Source organism: Aphelocoma coerulescens, chromosome 3 (genome assembly GCF_041296385.1).
Source record: "Aphelocoma coerulescens isolate FSJ_1873_10779 chromosome 3, UR_Acoe_1.0, whole genome shotgun sequence".
Classification (NCBI taxonomy): Eukaryota; Metazoa; Chordata; class Aves; order Passeriformes; family Corvidae; genus Aphelocoma; species Aphelocoma coerulescens.
In genome coordinates this window covers 53,581,090-53,600,947 of record NC_091016.1, presented here as the reverse complement: position 1 = coordinate 53,600,947, position 19,858 = coordinate 53,581,090, and the positions used below count along the sequence as shown (strand labels likewise).

Genomic DNA, 19,858 nt, shown 5'->3' with positions numbered 1-19,858 from the left:
AGTAGTAGATTGTATATGTGCTGTTATGGATTGTATGTGTGCTCTGAAATTCTGGGTATGAAACACACTGTTCCGAATTGTTCTTACAGTAGAAAACATGATAGTTAAGTATTTAATCTGAAACAGACAAAATTAAAATGTGCTTTGAAAGCTCAAATTCTTACATTTCAAACACAGAATTATGTTTTCTGATTTTTCTAGGATGATTTAGAGGAAGTTGGTAAGATAGAGGCTTATATTATTGACTGTCTGATCAGTATGGTTATGAAACTTTCCGAGGCTTCTTTCAGGCCCCTCTTCTTCAAGGTAAGAAGTCTAAATGTGATTCATCTGCATCAGCATGTTTGTGCTTTCCAGTGCACAGACACAGGAAACAGCTAATCTGCCTTTCACTTTCAGCTCTTTGATTGGTCCAAAACAGAGGCTACCCTAAAAGACAGGCTGCTGACATTCCACCGAATAGCAGACTGCATTGCAGACAAGCTCAAGGGTCTCTTCACCCTCTTTGCTGGTCATTTAGTGAAGCCATTTGCTGAGACACTGAACCAGGTCAACATTTCTAAAACTGGTAAGTTGTCAGTTACTGGCTACAGAGCAGCTTAGTCTTGATTGCTGAGAAGTTAATTTTAATTGCTGAAATTTTAGTCTTACAGGATTTATTTCACAGCACACATAATTATTTTCTCTCTTTTTTCTTTCTCTGGTAAATGAGAAATCTTCCTCTGATGGAACCAAAGGACATTTTTTTATCCTTGGGCACTATGCTTTCAAAGTTGAGACGACATGAAAATTTTCAGTGTCATTCCCAGGGAGTTCCCTGAGTAGGAAATTGTGTAGAAAGAAGGAGACTTGTTTCTCTTTTTGCTTTTTTCTTTTTCATTCACTGACTTCTCTTACACACTACCTGGTGTATTCAGAGTCCTCTGCTTTCTGGGCAAAAACAGGTGTTACTGTTTTCTATGGGATATTATTTGCCCATCCCAGCTGTAGTGACCTGAAAAAACTCTCCATATCCACAGGTGTGGCTAAGCACTTTTCCTGTAGCTGGTGGCTGTTCTCTTTTATTTCCAGCAGTAGCAGACCTGCTGGGGCAGTAGCTTAAAGCCAGATACCCTCTATTGTGGATACATCCACTCTATTGTTCTGAGTGATGAGTACATAATTGCTATGTAGTCCATCCCTTAGCTACATTCACAGACTAGCAATGTTTCTGTCCTGTGGGGGGAACTTTTGTGTTTTCATTCTGTTGATGTTTTTTATTCTTCTCCTTGGCTGGTGTGTAGATGAAGCTTTCTTTGACTCTGACAATAACACAGAAAAGAGCTGTCTACTGTTGCAGTTCACCATGGACTGTCTGCACAAGCTCTTCCTGTTTGACACCCAGAAGTTCCTGAGTAAAGAAAGAGCAGAAACCTTGATGCAGCCTCTGGTCGATCAGGTATTGACAAACCCCTAAAAACAATTCATAGCTGGCTTTTTTTTCCCTTTGATAGTTACAAAAAAGGGATCAGGTGTCAGTCCTCCCCCTTAACAAAAAGGGAGGGGATTAGGTCATTGTCTTTGGGCTACAGACAATATTGATTGTTCTGCCTAAGACTCTGGATTACTGATTAATTTTTTATCCTCTTCTAAATGTCTTTGTTCTGTAAGGTCCATGCATGCTGTTGAGCTCTTGCAGACCAGTGCACTCCCACTGATGACCTTTGACTCTAATTCTTGAACACCTGAAAGCCAAAGCTAAAAGTGTTTTTGGCTGGGTTTATCTGAGTCTGGATCTGTTTTACTTCCACAGCTAGAAAATGTGCTTGGAGGAGATGAGAAGTTCCAGGAAAGAGTGACAGCACACCTGATACCCTGCATAGCTCAGTTTTCAGTGGCAACAGCAGATGATTCTCTTTGGAAACCTCTGAACTACCAGATCCTGCTGAAGACAAGGCACAATTCTCCTAAGGTTGGGAGCTATCAGAATTTGAACTGGTTTTCTTTGTCATGCTAGAAAATGGGAACAGTGGCCCCAAAATCAGAAGTGAGTTAACCAAGTCACTGCTGAAATACTAAATTAAAATACTGGTGCTGTACCACAATACTCCCAAGTCATAGAGATGGGTGCAACATGTTCTTCTGCTCTCACTGTAAGCAATATCACTGTCAGTATTCCACATGCCTTTTATACTGTGTGGTTTGGGTTTTTTGAAGATTGAGTATCTGTTGGAATAAGAGATAATTATTTGTCTTTGAAGACAGGGGCACTTTAGAGGGGTACCTGGAAGACAGTTACCAGCTTTCAGACCTGTTTATTATATAGACTTTTGTCAAGATTCTTCTATTGACAGGTTATAGACATTAAGGGAGTGTACTTGGTTTTTCATAGTGCTGAGCCCTGATACAGTGGGAGTGGCATTGTGACAGGAAGTTAAAGTCCATTCTATCAAATAACTTGCAGCAACATTACCTGCTTCTTCCAACCTGTTTTTTTATTTGCCATTATGTTAACCCAGATCTTAATATTTAAATTAGCTTAAAACTAGTTCCCTTCAGTAATGGAAGATTTTAACCTTATAATGAATGGAAAGAAGGCAGGGGTGGGGGAAAACAGGGAACTATATTGTAATGTTTGTTTCCATACATAATTGTTTTGGTTTAGGTCCGGTTTGCTGCCCTGCTTGCTTTGATAGAAGTTGCACAAAAACTGAAGGAGAACTACCTGGTCCTGCTACCAGAATCTATTCCTTTCTTAGCTGAGCTTATGGAAGGTAATGTTCTAAACTGGAATTAGTGAAGGGTCACTTACTTCAAAGATTCAGACAGGCTCATTGTTATAACTGCTGTAAATCTTACAAATTGGTATATGGTAGCTTATACTGTGAAAAATGCAAACTGAAATGGATTATATCAAACACACTCATGAAGTTCAGTTAAATTACAGTACTTTCTTCAGTGTTGTAGCCTGTACACATCTCCCCATTTGCAAATTTTAGATCAGTGTCACAGTAGTTTACCTAGTTCAGTGACAAAGTATTTCTGAATAATAATTTCATATATGGTGTTTGAGGATGGTTCTAGCCTTGATGAGTGATGAAGCCTTCCTAGGGTAGCCTTGTAATCACTGCTCTACTTCATTCCTGCTTAATTTCTTTTTCTAGATGAATGTGAAGAAGTTGAACAGCAGTGTCAGAAGACAATTCAACAACTGGAAGTCATTTTGGGAGAACCACTCCAAAGTTACTTCTAAGTTATTTTCAAATTTTGTCTGAATTGTGTAAGCTTTACACATTCAGGTGTTACAGGCAAACTGTCATAACTGTTTTTATCAGAGACAAGATTTTAACTTTTTAATAAAATATTTTAAGAATCTGGCTTTATCATTTCTGGATGGACTGGGTACTTTTCTTATGACTTTTCCTTAACTGCCCTTAACAGTGGGAAACTGGAGCAGGCTATAAAGAAATCCTGAGTGACAACATGTGAGACTCACTGAATTCCACTGTGCTTGGGGTATACAGTTACTGTCCCAGTGGAGGGGCTGTCGTGCTCCAAGCATGGTACTCACTGGACCAATGCACTGCAATCCTGAGAATCTGGTTTCTCCTGTCATCTATAGGGAAGTAAAAAGAATACCCACATAAGATACTGAAAAAGAAGTTCCAAGAAACTATGATTCATGTAGGAACTAAATCTGTTTTACAGTCTTTAAACACTGCTACTGATTAGCTGAAGTTCAAAAATAAATTGCTTGCTAGGATAATGAATTTGCCCAAAAACTACTTGTTTTGCACCACGAGGTGCTGGTTCATTCCACTAGTACTAAGAAAAGCAGACTCTGTAAAATAGGGTTTAAAATGCAACTGGGTAGAACTGACACTATACAGAGGATAATCTTACATCCCATTGGGTGCTGGGAACAAGCCTCTGTTGAGGGTGCATCATGCCATGTAGATCCCATATGTGGAAAGATTACCACATGAAGCTCTTACAGGATTTTCTTAAAACTGTGTCTGCTGTCAAACGAAAAGGACATTCCCATGAGAATGTCTGCTGAACTCTTAGATAAAGGCAAGGACACACAAGTGGCATTAGTGCCATGAGGAGCTGCCTACCAGCTCCTCTGTTCCAGTGAGTTTATCCTGCAGCCAAGGGGTACATACAGCACAGCACAGTCTTGAAGGCCACCCCAGCATGGCCACGGCCCAGCCCCAATGCCTGCTCAGGTTAACTGGTTTGTGGATCACCAATTCCTTGATGGAAATGGTTCTCCAGTCAGGGTTGCTTTGCCAACTTGGAGATACAGGTAAGACAATAAGCAAAACAAGATAATAGACCAAAAAGGGATCATAGCTACTTAACTACACTTGGAGAAAAGCAGAGTTCACATATGTTTTTATTGGTACTTTTTATACATTAAATCTGGTTATTTAAAGTGTACATCTTATTCTTGAAATTGCTTCAGTTTAGCAGTCTTAAGATATAGAGGGACATCTTTCAGGTGTATATTGATAAACAGTAGTAAGAATATAAAAAGACTGACATTTGCATGGAAAACTGAATAGGAACAGCTTATTTCACATATATAGTATTTTAATACAAGACTGAAAAAGGATTCATTCTCTAGTCCACTGCTGAGTAGTCAAGTGCCCTCTCAGCTGAAACCCTACCTGGAGTATCTGGATTCACACATATTTTAAAAATGAAACCCACAAACATCTACTTCAGACCCTAAGGATTCTTAACCCAGTCAGGAGCCACTTCAGATCAAACAAGCTTTCAAAAGTTCACATAATTGAAACCAGCTAAATCACTTTCCTGTGTTGCACTTTAGAAAACTAAAAGGTAGAAATCTTGGGCCCTTGTAAGCAGGAGGTGACACAACCATAGGTGTCAGAGAAAGTGCTATTGCAGCAGCAGGCTAAGAAATAAGATCAAACTCCTTGCCTTTTGCCAGAAGTTACAGGTCAACTGTTTGCCTACTCCAGCCTCACTGTAAAGGTTATAGGTGCTAACATAAATTAGGACATAGAAAATTACAATCCATAGCTCTATCTTAAATATATTATGAACATCCCTTTTGAGGTGGATAACTGTATCTTTGGATCCTATTTCAGTCTCATTTCTACTTCACAAGATCGAATGTATGGTATTGAGGAATGCCAAAAAGTAGTTAAACATACAGAGTGCAATTGTTACACACAGTATGATGCAGCATTTTCATATTGCTAGGTTCAATAATACAGGATATTTATCTGAGCAAAACTTACTTAGCTTGCCAGGAAACTGTAAACTAGAGAAGGATTTAATCTTGCAGTTAGCATTTCTGGTACTTGCCTAACTCAGAGAGGCAAATGCAAAAGCCTAGATCGATTAAAGGCAGGCTCAGCACAAGTCAGCACCTGTTTGTACTTGACAAGGAGGCACTGTCATTAGAAGAGGTTAAATTCTTTTAGTACTCATTGAAAAGAACTACCAGCTCCTCACATCTAACAAATGAACATCTCCCGTGACTTCCACTATGTTGATCTTTTCAAGTTGTTTAAAACGATGCTTGTACTCCAGAGTGTGAACACCATTCACAGCAACTTTGAACTGATAGGCATCACAGAAAATAATCAGCTGGAAAGCAAGAAGAGAAATAGTTAACATTTAAGCTCAGGTAAGATGTGAAAAAGAATCTGATGACCTAGTCTAGACTTGGGTAAGACCTGTTTCTGTTACAGAGAATGTTTCATGCAAAAGCAACATTTAAAAACAAAAATGGAGCATCAATAAAATTCATAGAAGCATACAATAACTTAAATTGCAAGGGAACTGTAAGAATCATCAAGTCCAACTTAATTTAATTTAAATTTCCTCTGAGCACAGGTTGAATTTTTGCAACTACTTCAACAGAAAACTGTTATTAAATAAAGACAAATCTCTGCTCTCTACAGTCCCATTTAATCCTGAGTATTTTCAAGACATGAAATGCAGGAATAGCAGTTTTATTTAAATCTGTATTAGTAATAGGACATTTAAGCACCAATGCTAATCCATTTGGCAGATTTTCCAGTTTGATGCTATGGTTCAGTTAATTTTACCTCAAAGTACATCCCCCGACTGAAAGGGAAGTTAGCAATCTCCTTTTCTTCTTCTCCCCAGCTGTCATGAAGGTAGGAGTTTCTTACAAAAACTTTATTTTTCATTCGGGGATTCAGATGTAAAGCAATGTCCTTTGAGTCACTTGGTCTCAGATTTATTGCAAAGCTGGAAGATATTTTTTAAAGTTTACTGCACCAAGGGTTTACAGACATGACACAGCAGTCCATGCCATTTACCAAGTCCTTAGCCAATACTGGGGCTGCTTGCGAGCCAGGGCTGTGACTCACCTGAAGAACCAAGCAAGCAGCCAGCCAGCATGCACTGGTCTCCTTTGCACAGAAACCTTTGCTGGAGGCAACAAATGTAGGATATGACCCTGCTAGATTCACTTCACCACTCACAGCTTTCTGTTCCTGTCTCTGCAAGAAGCTATGGAGCCAAGAGCTGCTCCCCTACTGCACTAGGAAGCAGCATTCTCACAGGAACATATGGAGCTGCCTGCTCCCCCATCTCTTTCACTCAGGGAATGGAGAGTGGGAGGCTTTGTTTTACCTAAAGACATCGTATTCCTTCTGCCAACAAACTGGTTGAACTCTAAAGAAAAGTTCAAGGATTCTCTTCATATATTTAAGACTGGTGGGACACCATGCATACAAAATGCTATTCTGTAGGCAGCAAAGCTCTGCCGAGGCTGAGGGAATACTCTGCCATCTCAGACATGTCCACAAAACAGGGCTGCTCAAGGGGAAGGAGCTCTGCAGAAGGGTGATCAGAGGGAACAGTCATTCAAATTCAAATGAATGCTTCAACCGATCGCAAAAACCTTACTGCATTTGAAGAAAAAAATATTCCCTCCCCACCCAAATTAGCTCCAGCTGTCAGACTGTTGCCCTCTTTTGAGAATTGTTCAGTCCAGATAGGAAATACAGCAACACTTCCAAGCTGTGAAGTTCTTTTTTTCACCAAGAAAAAGAAACATCTACAACTGTGTAAGCTGAGTGAAAGACATGAAATAACTTATAAACTCTATATAAATACATAGGTTTAAAAGCACAAACATAAAAAGCAGACAAACTGCAGTGCTTTAACAGCCAAAAGCCTCTTCATGCTTATAAGCATTTGAGCACATTCAGCACATTCAGCACTTGAAAAGTGCTAATAAACTTTTCAAGCCAAAAGAAGGAAAAGAAATGCTACTCTCTAAGTATTTATTATCCTATTCAATCTGAAGTCCATCCAAGTCCAACCAAGGATTCCAGACCTTGGATTCCAGTATGAACTCCAAATGCTGTTCAGGGAAGAAATGTGCCCTGAGGAAGTATGAGTGCAATACACACACATGCACAATGTGAAAAGTATGCTTCCCATTTGCTTCATTTTAAGGCATGTTTTTGCAGAGCCAAAACCACCCTTCAAGTAAAGGGCATGCTGAAGCACAGACACTTGCTCAGCTCCATTTTGACTGTGCTGTGCTCCCCTCCTCCCTGACCTTTATTTCATGCTTGGAAAATGTCTTCTTTGCAAGCCATTGTTGCCAATTTCCTATCAAAATTATTGCTCATATTTCCCCTATCAGCTTTCATGGAATCACAGAATGGCCTGGGTTGGCAGGGACCTTAAAGATCATTTTGTTCCAACCCTCCACTGTGAGCAGGGACACCTTTCACCAGACCTGGTTGCTCAGGGTCCTATCCAACCTGGCCCTAAACATGGCCACAGATGGGGCATCCACTTTCTCTGGCACCCTGTTCCAATGTTGCACCACCCTCACAGTGGATTTCTTCCTCATATCTAACCTAAACCTACACCTACTCTCTTAAAGGTGGAAGCCATTCCCCTTTGTCTGTCACTACATGCTCTTGCAAATAATCTCTCTCCATTTTTCTTACAGGCTCCCTTCATGTACTGGAAAGCCACAATTAGGTCTCCTCGAAGTACTTTTTTTCCCAGGCTGAAAAACCCCAATTTTCTTAGCTTTTTTTCTTAGGAGAGGTGCTCCATCCTTCTAATCACTCAGTTCATCACTCAGTTATTTTTAGTTAGGCACCATCATGCTTATACCAAGGAGGATTTTCAGAGAAATACTGTAACACACAGCATTTGAGCACACCATAACTCACCTCACTTCTGTATCACCTATTTGTGCCAGTTCCCTTACTCTCGGATCTCTTTAGAATAAAAGCTGTCTCTGTACAGTACATTTGCTCACACTTCCTGCACAATAGAAAGCCCTGAACAAACACACAAATTTGTGAATGACACAGATTTAGTAGGTAAGACACTCAGGTTTTACCTTCACAATGAAGCTGCTCTTTTAAGTCCTCTCTAAAGCGGTATCCTGCTGGTTCCTGAGGAAACTGCATTGAAGTTTCAGATGATACCAGATGCAAAGTTGCAAGTGAGTAAGGATATATAGAGGCAATGGAAAAGCCTACTCATTCTCAAGAGTACCTCAGTTAAATAACAGAAAAAACCCATCAGTAACACATACCTCTTTGGGTTTTTACTGACTTCTCCTTTGATGGCAATTGTGCATCCTGGACGAAGTGCAGTATCAAGCTTCCCAACATAAGGAACAACCTGGAAGTACATCCCCAGTAAAAATTTTGACTGTGACTGACTTTTTTCAACATACAAGCTGAGCTTTACTATGGCAGGAGGAAATCTGGCATACAATTTCAAATCTGCACTTACAGCTGAAGTTATTCCTACCAGCATATTGAGGGATCCTAACACTATAGTGGAAAACTTAACACTGAGAGAAATACATCAGTGTATTGAGCTTTAATTTAGACTACCACCTTGGGTTCAAAACATTATTTACAACTACTTCTGACACCATTAACGGTGGAAGGAGGGGAAGAAGGGGAAAGAAAAAAAAGAAAAAAGTAAGCATGAAACTCCCTGTAATAGTTTAAATTCCATAATTATTTGGACTTATACCTGACTTCTCATCTCTAAAAGTATCAGTTTTGCTTTCAAGAGTAAGGCTCATGCTAAGGTGTGTTGTTGTCCTACGGTTGCATAAGTACTAGAAGTAGGGTCACTAAGTGTTCTGTCCTGGCAGAAGTTCATAATGATAGTAAAAGTATTTTATTCATCTTATTTTTTCATTGTATTAGAAGTTATTTTTATCAGGGAAAAGAAGGGAATAGAGAAGCACTTCGCTTTCATGTTTTTGCTGAAATCCACCATTTGCAAGTTACAATACTGCATGTTATTTGGTTTTGAAAATAAGACTGAAGAAGGCAGGCTGTCAAGTGAAAAAGCATCTAAAATTATGGCACTCGCTGCAACTCCACCTTCTCCACAAATTCTATTTGTATATATTCCTGGATTTCAACCCCTTCTCAGTTTGAGTGCGGTCCTTACTCCAGTGTGGATACAGTCCACCTGCACACATTTTTGCAAAAAGATGAGCACTCACTCCACCTATACCACGTTATATGCTATATGCATGTTAGCTGGGTGCAAGTTCCACCCCTAAGGTTAAATGCTTGCATCCAGCTACCTAAAGTGTACACAGGGATCTGTTAGCAAGAGGAAGATGTAGCACACAGGTTCCAAGACACACGTTAGCATAATACGACTGCAGAATACTTTTGCTTTGCAGGTACTCCCTAAGGCAGAGAAAACAAAGTATGTTTATCTGAAAAAAAGTTTTGAATGTGACTTGGTCCTTTACAACTTCAGGTGCTTCACTCTTTAATTTCTTTATGGTTGTGGATGCTGTGTTTATCTTTTGGGTTTTCTAAATGATTTAACAACACTCTCATTTGTACTACCAGCAGAGAAGAGGATTACCCTTTACAAAACCTCACTGATGATCTTTCTCCAGTTGACTCTCAATTCCTTTGTTCTTGTCTTCTGCGCATGTCTTTTTATGAATAACTGAGGTATTTTTGATTTTTTTTTACTCCACATTTGCCACAAATCTACAGGAGACACTTACCAATTGCGAACCATTTGGCATTTCCCCCTACAAAAGAAGAACATTATCTAGCTTATCAGACAACAGGGAGATTCATTCAACCTTTTACAAACATACGTACATTTTCTGTGCTTATCTTTGTTACTCCTAGAGACGATGGCTGAGAGCCTTGTAAAGACTGCAGAGAGAGAGATATTTAGGTGTCATTGCTAACATCATCTAACTTTAACATATTGGTTTAGAACAATGTAAGGATCATCATGCTTTGAATCGTGAACTGTTAAGATGGATATCTAGGGCTATGTTAATGAAAAAGATAGCCTACAAACCCCTACAAACTACAGAAAAGTTCTGAAGATCAATTGCTGAAGCCAAATCTCTGGAGATTTCTGAAGACCACCTCATTACAGTTTGAACCTTTATTTAACAGTTCGGACTACTGCCAAGCCCTCAGCATCTGAGGGTACCCATAGAGTTTTCCTTGCTGGGATAGAAATACCAGTATGGCAGGTCCACACATGGATTCTTGGGATTCTAAGCAGCCCCCTACATCCTTGTTCCTTTCTATGGGAAGGACAGATGAGCAACATGGCCATGCAGAGACAGTTCCAGCTAGCCCTACCAGACTGTGTCCTCAGGTTGTTTATTTCAATATAAACCTCAAATCTCCTCCTCAGAAAAGTGTATCGAAGCAAAGACTAAGAGGAAAGAATCACCTTTCTCCATTCCTTTCTTCCACAAAGGATAGAGCATCAGCAGCCACAGATTAAACCAAGTGTACATTTTGTGCCTGGGTCAGAAACCAACCTAGAGCACCTGCTTGCCCTCAAGCACTTCTTGGAGTCAGTCCTCCAAGATCAGGATGCAGACAGCTTTTGCAGGAATATTATTCTGGCAACATGCTCAAGGCCAAGTGATGGGACCCATGGAAGTCTGTTTACAGGCTTTGCAAGTGATCTTTAAACATAGCAGACCTATGTTTAAAGCTTAGACTTCATTATGTTCAGCTTTGCCTCCTACCAAAACAATTATTAGTCTGCTGACCTGAGTTAGACCTGATATTTGGCAGCAAGAGTCAAAAGCTTTGCCCACAGTGTAGTGAAGATGGAGCAGAACAGACATAGAATATTCAACAGGAGTAGATAGGCTACCTTAGTGAGAGGCAGAAAAGGGAAAAGGCATTCACATTCTGTATCTCCCTGGAATTTATCACCTCCAGTTTCTGGTCTAAAAGTCTAATTCTGCAGAACAAAAGGATCTCTCCTTCTGCCCAGGGAAAAACTCCCTGTTGGTTTACTATCAGTAGCAGAGCTGTCAGCTCAGAGGAGGCACAGCACAGCCTTCACTTCAAATTCACTGCAGTTTGGTCCATGTACAAGTCAAGCTACAAAGTCTGAGAAAGAATACCCCTTCTTATCCCCATAAATGTACACTTCTGACTTCAATCAACAAATCAGTCAGTTTAGCAGGAAAAACAGGTCTATGTGCACAAGGAGCTCCAGCTGTTGCTCATCTTGGCATTTCAATGCCAAGCAACAAGCTACAGCCATGGCTAAACTTGTCACTTAGAAGCACTGAATACTCAAGAGTTCATTCTGGAGCCTCTGCAATATTTGGAAAGTCTAATCCACTCCTAGACTAAGTATCCAATCAATTCTTATACCATCTGTTCTGTTAACTTTGCAAGCTGTAAACTTTAGTCACTTTCTTGCCCCTAACTGCAAGACTGAAACAGGAAGACAGAAATCCTCATGAGACTCACATGCTGAAATGTGGGGAAACCAAAATCTCCTTACTAAAATTAGACTGTTTTGCTGCTTCTTGTTCCTTCCTTTTCACCACAAATCCTACTATGCAGTTTAGCAGGACAGAGAAAAGGAATCAAACAAGTCAGCTCTCTATACAACTTACCTTAGAAACAAACTCTATGGTTTTGATCTGCACCTTGCCATATATTCCAAGAGTATCTATTTTTTCAAGGCTAATTCTGTGGTTGTAGAGCACCAAGTGCTTTTTGTTTACCATCACCTAAAGAGACAAGAAACAAAACAGAAAAACTGTATTAAACATACACTACACCAGCCAGGTATCAAACCGTATGAACACATCTTGGGTTTACACTGGTTTGGTACAGAAGTAACTCTATGAGTGTCCTAGAAGTATCAGATTAAGTTCAGCTCATCCGTGATTCAGTCTCTCTCTCCATCACTGTGAGGGAGATTTATTTGCCTACACTAAAATTTGCATTTCACACCTTTGTTTCTAGCACCTGGTCATTTACCAGTGTGGTATTACCAATGTAATAGAATCTGTTATTGCAGTCTAAGAGCAAGACAAATACACCTCACATGTCCCCTCCAAAAGGACTGTCCTACACTAGTCACAGAACAGGTTTATCCCAAGATTAGCCCTTTGCATCTACAGAGGGAAGGGTGGAGTAGCCATTAGTCATGGCAGGAAGCTACTTGCCTACTCATCCAATTTAGAGGGAAGCAATACAAAATTAAAGGTCTGATTTAATTACCACCTCTTTAAAGAAAAGCTCTAAACTTTTCTGTAGTGAGACTATACCTAGGTAACAGAGACACCTAGACCTCCCATATTTGTTTCAATTATACAAAATACCTTTATTTTATTGGCCTGACAACTGGATGCAGATGAAGAACCGACCCACCTGGAATTTATCCTTTAAAATCATGATGACAATCTCAAATGACTTTCCTTTTTCAAAGGGCATCTCATAAGTGATCTCCTCCCAGCCCCACTTCTCCCTCTCCAGTGTGTTGCAAACAATGCAGCCAGACCTTTTGAAGCGGGGGTTGAAATGGAATGCCACATCAGCTCGAGGCTTTATGCTGCTGCCGCACTGTAAATCCACCTGGAACCTAATCATAAAAATCAGACAGACCACATTCAGCTCAGTCTCTCAAGAACTCACCTAAAAGCTCGGTACATCTGTGTTTTACTGTGGAGCCTCAGAACAGGCAGATACAATGAATGTCATTGGATAAGAAAAAAATCCCCAAACAAACATTTGTCCTCCTCTCTTCCTACCTATCTGTGAAAGGTTCTCCCATGATTTAGTGCAGTGAATATAAATGTTTAAGTATGTATTTAATGGTCATCATTCATATCATGTAAACTCTTCACTAACTGTGTTCATCACCTTCCCTCCCATCACCTTCAGCAGAATATATCAAATGAACCTCAGATAAGGTCAGGGAACAGAACCCCCTCACTGGGTACAAGCACTAGTCCATACCTTCTTATCCCAGTTTAAGTTAATTCCTACACACTATGCATTCAGTTATCAATTTTTTTAGTCTCAGATAACCCTTTAAGCCTGCATTCAATCTGATGCTATCACAAGGCTTTAGATCAAGCCTTTGTGCACCATCCTAAGTAGAACCCCTGGAAACATTTTATCCATTACATTCTTGCTCACATGGTGACACTGCAAAACATGACACCATAGCCACTACCTGTCTGCATCATCAGGAACACTCCCATGTATCACAATCAGCTCTCCAGGAACAAGGCCACCATGTATTGTCCCAACATATGGAATGACCTAGAAAAGGGAAGAACAAAAAAGGAAGAAAAAATTATTCTAATACCATTTTGTGATGGAGGCAAAAAAACCCAAATTAGTTTAAAAATTAGTATTCTAATCCTTAATTATATGATAATCTAGAACATTAAAAGAAACACAACTAGCTTTTAATATAGAAGAAACCACAACAGGAAGGGAAAATCTGGCATATGTTCCCCTATGAAAACCAAGCTTTTCAGATAAAATTAAAATTTCCATCCTCCATTCCCAGCTCTCAAATGAAGAGCCGTAATATGTTATTGCCTCACTATTCAGAGAGCATGAAGAGGATTCACATCAAATGAGGTAATTCCCAAGGGCTGACTATTATCAGCCCCTTCCTGGTACCAGGAGGCAACTTCCACAACCCTCCTGACCCCAGACTACAGGAGCTGCCTTTTTGCTTGTTCTTGCTCCATTATGGAAAACAGTAATAGGAAGACTATGTCACAGAATGTCTTCTTAGTAAAACTTACACAAACACAACAAAATACCTCATCCCAATCAGCTAAGAACTGCAAAGTGCACTGAAATAGCCCCGTTCAGGAGTCTGGGACTGTATGTTGTCTACAGTACGCAGTCTGGCTCAAAGCCTCACTATCTTTTCTTCCTTATCAACAGCTAGAGAAGGTAGCATTTGCATGTTACACTGAACTGAAACGGCAGCATGGTGAGAGTTGTTAAGCCATTGGGAGGGATATGTCAGTTAAGACAAAAGTCCCAAACACCCCAGCACAGCTCACTGGCAAAGACAGACGTGCTGACAGAAGCCCTACTCTGGTCATCCAGCATTTCAGGAAATGGAAAGGGATGGGAAGCATTTTAACATTAAACCGTGGAAGTTCCCAGGCGTCCGGCCCAAAAGCAAAGCAGTAAGTCTGCATCTCATCACATGTGCTTCAGATTGAAAAAGGAAGTAAATGGTAGAAAATGTTGCATTTGCTCTGGTTAACAGACAGGAAATTTTGCCAAAGTTGATTTTGGTAGTTTGTAAGATTTTAGGATACCTTTGAAATGAAACAGCAATTGCAAACAAGAGTTCCAGTAATTTAACAACAAAAATAATGAACACATTGGAAATACTAATCTTGAATGGAATATTGGACTATAAAATGACAAGTTGAGATTATTTTAAAAATATATAGATCATTGCATGAAACAGGCAGATATGAAAAGGATATGTGTTTGCTGACACATACTCTTGGTAATCTGTGAGGAAAAGGGAATGACAGCAAAAATTGTCTAAATCCAGAGTGTTTATCATTTCTGCCAGTAGACAAACATCCTTTTCTGCCCGCTCTCCACTTCCCTTCTCAGCTACCCACCCACTGCAGAAAACCTAATTCAGAGTCATCTTCTACATCAGGAAAAAAAAAATAGAACTTGCTTCTCAAGAAAATTGTCAGCTTGTTTTAATTCTCATCATTTTTAATGGCTTTAGCAGGTGCAGTAGAAGAGGACCAAGATGTGAAATTGAGTGTTAAAAGTGAAAGAAAAATGAAATCCCTTTGCTTACTGGTAGTGGCTTGGTTCCTTAAAACACAAGCTGCACACCCAGAAGATAATTTTTATTCAAATAAGAACAATAATAATAAAAAAGAAAAAGTGTATCTTGATTGTTCTCATTTTTACACTCTGCTCCTGAGGGGCAGTAGCTCTATTGCAATAAAGTAGTAAGTTACTGGTTCAGTCTCCAAAGACAAATCAAAGAAACACACACAGGTCAGGGATACTGGGACTCAACCACTTTAGTGAAGCAAAGTTCTTTCTATACTCCTGAAAAGGAACTGTGGCAAAAGCACTTCTTTATATTCATAAGGATGCATTAAAAGAAAAGGTGGCACATCAGCTCTTCAGAAGTTCAGATGTGGAATCTACAAGACCATATTAGAGCATTTTCTGAGTGCAATACTATAGATTTAATGAGACTTTGTCATCACAGAATGTGCCTGTAATTTCCTCATGTCTCAAGATGCTCTTCTACTTTTTCCTCCGTTATTAAGAATAATGCTTGTCACATGACATGATCTACTATCATCCTGTCTTTCTTGCAGATCTCCAAAACTTAGCTCTAAAGCCAACTGGTCAATGTCAACTGATTTTGAGAGGTCTCAAAAATTATGTTCTCCCTAAAAGAAAATGCCAACTTTCATAAAACAAGAGGGCAGATTATAGTCTTACAGAGGAAAGGACTGGGATAACAGCTTTTATCCAGCATCCTGGACATCAGACATCTACCCCACCAGATGGGACATTACAACATTTCTTGTCAGATGGGTGATGTAAAGGGCACAAAGAGGAAAGCAGATTTTCTGGATGCTTGAGAACAGTAGAGTAATGAAGAAACATATTTCAGACTCAAACCTGTAATAAAGCTCTGAAGTTTTGCTGCTAATGGAACAATGTACTGAAACAATGACATTTTCATAGCCTGCCCTGCTACAGAAGGGCTGAGGTTCTGGTCTCTCTAGCCCAATGCCTTGCTCAAAGCAAAGTCAGATAGAGCAGGTTGCTCACTGCCTTGTCTGGAGACTGCCCTGAGGTCATCAGCACAATGCCTCCATATTACAATCCTAAATACTCATTCTTTTTCCCCACAACAGGCTCTTGATCCCTAAGCTCTAGTTGCATTCTCCTGCTAAGTCTTTTAACTCATCATACTCATCAATCCCCTAGCAGCCACCCAATTTTGCTGGACTCTTAGTCTCTTTCTTACACCACTCATTTGTCCTAAACATCTCCTAATTCTTCTTTTCACATCTCCTCTCCCACCAAGATCTCCATCTACCAACTTCCATCCTCTCTTTCCTTTCACACTTCAGTCCTTCCACCTTCTGGTTAATCATACAGCCTTCCTTCCTCTTCCAGCTGGGTTCTTGTGAAGGAGGTTGAAACTATTCCCCCATCATCCCTAACTCTATCCACTTTGCAAGCAGTGACCATATACTGGGAATAAACAATCAGATTCACTGAGGGCCCAAGAGTGTGACAGTGCAAAGCTGCAACAGACAAGAAGTCCTGTGCACATCTGTGTTACTGTACAGTCCCATCAATACTTTACAGATTTTAGTATTTTTAAAGGGGTCTAGCACAGAATGATAAAAATGCTACTTCCTGCAGGTTCAAATGAACTACTTTTTTTTAAGACACAACAAAAAACACAGCTTCAGGTCACCCCTCTAGGGTAAGCCAAAGTCAGGCTGCTGTCACAGATCATGAGAATGCTAGAACTTTTCAGAGAAAGTTTCCAGACTCTGAGCTGGGCAAACAACATTCTGTCAAATGAAGTCTTTGCAATTGCTGAACCATGTCAGCTCAAGTCTTCCCTAGAAAACAGAATTCATTATAAATTAAGATATGAACTATGATAAAAGATTCCAAGCTTAGTTGTTCAGATTGAAGTTACAGGCACCACAAAATAAACACTTCATGAGACGTGCCAGGCACCACCCATGTTTACAGAGAATTAGGAGTGAAAACACTTCTTATCATACTTTCACTTTCCAGCACATCTATGTAAGCTGCACATGAAAGAGGATTATCCTCCAAGGCTGACAGAATGTCTGTCCTGTTTTGGAAGTCCTGTCCATTTGTTTACAGTACAACTTCTAAACACCATCAGCTCTTCGTGTCACCTGTGACATTCTCCCTCAAACACCTGAGCGATGAAGAGCTCTCAGTAGCATCCCTCACTGTGCAAAACAGTATTATTGACATAAAACAGCAAAGTCCCATTTCCCAAGGGAGGCATTGTTAACATGACAGAGGAGTTACCGGGTTACTGATTGTCTTCTGTGATGTATCCAAAGGCAGTTTACAGATTTCTTTCTGTGGTGTATCCAAGGTCAGTTTCTGCATTTCCTGCTGTGCTGCACCCAAGGATGTCATCTTCCCTCCTCCAGCTGAAGTCTGTCAGTTCTGTGTGGCCACTGCTGCAGTGTATTTAAAGAACTCACTGATCAGGCAACACCAAAGGAGGGATCCCTTCAAAAAAAACCCAAAAATTTTAATTAAAGAGAAACAAGGCGACACAACATGAAGTGAAACCCTCCAAGGTACAACTATAAATACCACAAGAAATGATGCAAACATCTTTCCAGTAAATCTGCTGGAGTTTTGAAATATGAAATTAAAAGGCTTGCTTAAAGCACTAAGATGCCACACTGGTAAACAATGTAATCAGCAGCATGCTATCCCCAGATTTCCCATGGCAGACAAGCCTCAGCGGCTGACCTTGCCTTTTCCACCTTTGTCTTACATAAAGTTAAGAAATACTAGGCAAAGAGAAACAGAGGGTGTTTTATATTTCTTCTTCCAACACATAAAATCCCTGAACACCACAAGTAACTACAGGAGTTTGTAAAACTTGAATTAAATGCACAACATTAATAAGAAATAAAGCTTGTGAGTATACTCAGCTATACTGCAACTTTTTTAGCAAATCCTTTAACAAAGTGACCAAAATTCAGGGCCCAATATAAACTACTAAGTATAATTTCTGGCATATTCTGGAGAAACAAGGTAGCATGTAAGCTGTGTGGTGATGACAGGCAAACAGGGAAAAAGTCAAAGGTGAGGGCTCTAGCAGCATTACTGTGTGACAACAGCAGGCAATGTCAGAAAGAAGGAAAAAAACCAGAAAAAACTCCGAAACAACACTAAACCAAAACCCCAAAGGTCTGTGGCCTGTTCCACAGGGGTTAATCTTCTGCAGTGATTAAACAACAGTGGTCCATTTTGAAATATCTGGCTTATCTTGTTGGAGATTTGGACCAGATGGGTATTAACTCACCCACTTAAGACCAGTATCTGGAATACAATTCAGAGAAAATAAGGTGCCAACACTTTACTACTATTTTGCCCTTTGATCTTCTCATGGGACATTACCATTAATTCACTTTTGCCTGTGCACGCAAATTTTATTGATTTCATTTTTTTAAGGAGAAAATAAAGACCAAAGCAAACAATAATTTTGCCTTTACACTGTGAAGTCCAACAGCAGACCCCACAAAAATGAAGCCTACAACCCAGCAGCCTGCTATCTGAACTTTCTGGGTGTGCAACAGCAATCTAGATCCTGCTAGGAAAGGATCCTGGCACAGGATCTTGGCAAGCCAGGTGGCACTGTGACAAAGTGATGAGTTAAGGGTTTTCTTGTTTGCCTATCAGTATTTTATTGACAAGGTCACAATAATGAAGGAAAGGTGCAACTCAGGCTCTGTTTGTCAAAAGCAGGACAGGGAACTCCTGTATTCTTCTGTCAGAGGAACCACTATCAGTGTAGGTGTTACACCAAATCTGCAACACGGCAAGTTAAGGTTCCCTGAGTGTGCTTTGAGAACTGAGGCTGCCCTGTTATCTCACACATTGCAGGGGCTGGAAATACCTTCCACAGACACACAGGAAACTGCAGAAGCCAAAAGGCAGCTATTATACTTCCCACTGGGACACAGAGAAAATGTGTCCTTCATGAGCTACCTCCATGAGGGTAACTCCGGCCAGTTCTTACAATCAAAGCGAGATTTTGCACCAATGCGAACAAGGCTTCTGCAAAGAGAATTACCGAGATACCTTCTGGATATCTGCAAGCAATTAAAATACAAAACGCCGGCGGCGTCCCCCCATCCCCCGCTATAACCCCAACACTCCCAAACACTGGAAGGACACAGGATCACTTTCACCAAGCAACCTCGGCCACTTCAGTTTTACAACGACCCGAGGCATTCTCGGCTCCCCAGAGCCCCGTCGGGAGCAGCCCCTCTCCCCGACACGCACAGGGGCGGGAAGGGGGCGCGTCCCTGCATTCTCCGCTCCCTCTCTTACCTGCAGGAAGCACCGCAGCCATCAGCAGCGCCCGCACAGCCGCGGGACGCACCCGCCCGGCGCCGCCATCGCCTCCGCTCCTGGCCCCGGCCCCGGCCCGTCCCTCACGGCGGCTTCCGGCCCACGGTGACCTCACCGCGGCCCCGCCCGCGCGGGGGCTGTGGCGCGTGCCCGGCGCAGCCCGCTCCCGGCGCGCGCAGGCGCCTCCTCCTGCAGCGGGCGGGGTTGGACTCACTCGGGAGGGCCCGCGCGCCGCGTGCCCGTGGGGCTGGGATTACGCCTTGGGAAGTAAATGCGGCTGTCTCCCCTGCGAGCCCTTCCCTTCCTCTGTGTCGTGCTTCCTCTGAAGGTCCCTTGTTGCAAGCCCAACCCCCCATCTCGTGACAACACACAACTCACACAGAATCACAAAATTGTTACGTTCTTTCCAACCCTCTGGTGAT

General features: G+C 41.0%; 2 protein-coding genes across 4 annotated transcripts in view; one reads left to right on the top strand and one right to left on the bottom strand.

Annotated features, from left to right (window-relative positions):
- Positions 1-4,161, top strand: part of HEATR1 (HEAT repeat containing 1) — a 36,749-nt gene extending 32,588 nt beyond the window's left edge. The window contains exons 40-45 of the mRNA XM_069010328.1: positions 202-306; positions 400-568; positions 1,284-1,438; positions 1,793-1,951; positions 2,645-2,753; positions 3,144-4,161. Coding sequence (XP_068866429.1) covers positions 202-306; positions 400-568; positions 1,284-1,438; positions 1,793-1,951; positions 2,645-2,753; positions 3,144-3,232 — 786 coding nt within the window. The 3' untranslated portion in view covers positions 3,233-4,161. The remainder of the gene's footprint in view (positions 1-201; positions 307-399; positions 569-1,283; positions 1,439-1,792; positions 1,952-2,644; positions 2,754-3,143) is intronic.
- A 199-nt stretch (positions 4,162-4,360) lies between these two features.
- LGALS8 (galectin 8) lies at positions 4,361-19,541 on the bottom strand. Of its 3 annotated transcripts, XM_069010329.1 has the most exons (10): positions 19,416-19,541; positions 17,367-17,576; positions 13,483-13,571; positions 12,675-12,885; positions 11,912-12,028; positions 10,122-10,178; positions 10,022-10,048; positions 8,561-8,649; positions 6,069-6,234; positions 4,361-5,604 (listed from the first exon to the last, which is right to left on the bottom strand). In XM_069010329.1, exons 2-10 carry the CDS (start codon positions 17,478-17,480, stop codon positions 5,455-5,457), a joined length of 1,020 nt encoding a protein of 339 aa, XP_068866430.1. In that variant the 5' UTR covers positions 17,481-17,576; positions 19,416-19,541; the 3' UTR covers positions 4,361-5,454. The 3 variants fall into 3 exon arrangements, with proteins under 3 accessions (XP_068866430.1, XP_068866431.1, XP_068866432.1); XM_069010330.1 differs by lacking the exon at positions 10,022-10,048; XM_069010331.1 differs by lacking the exon at positions 10,122-10,178 and having other exon boundaries at positions 19,416-19,540.
- Between the last annotated feature and the right edge of the window lie 317 nt (positions 19,542-19,858).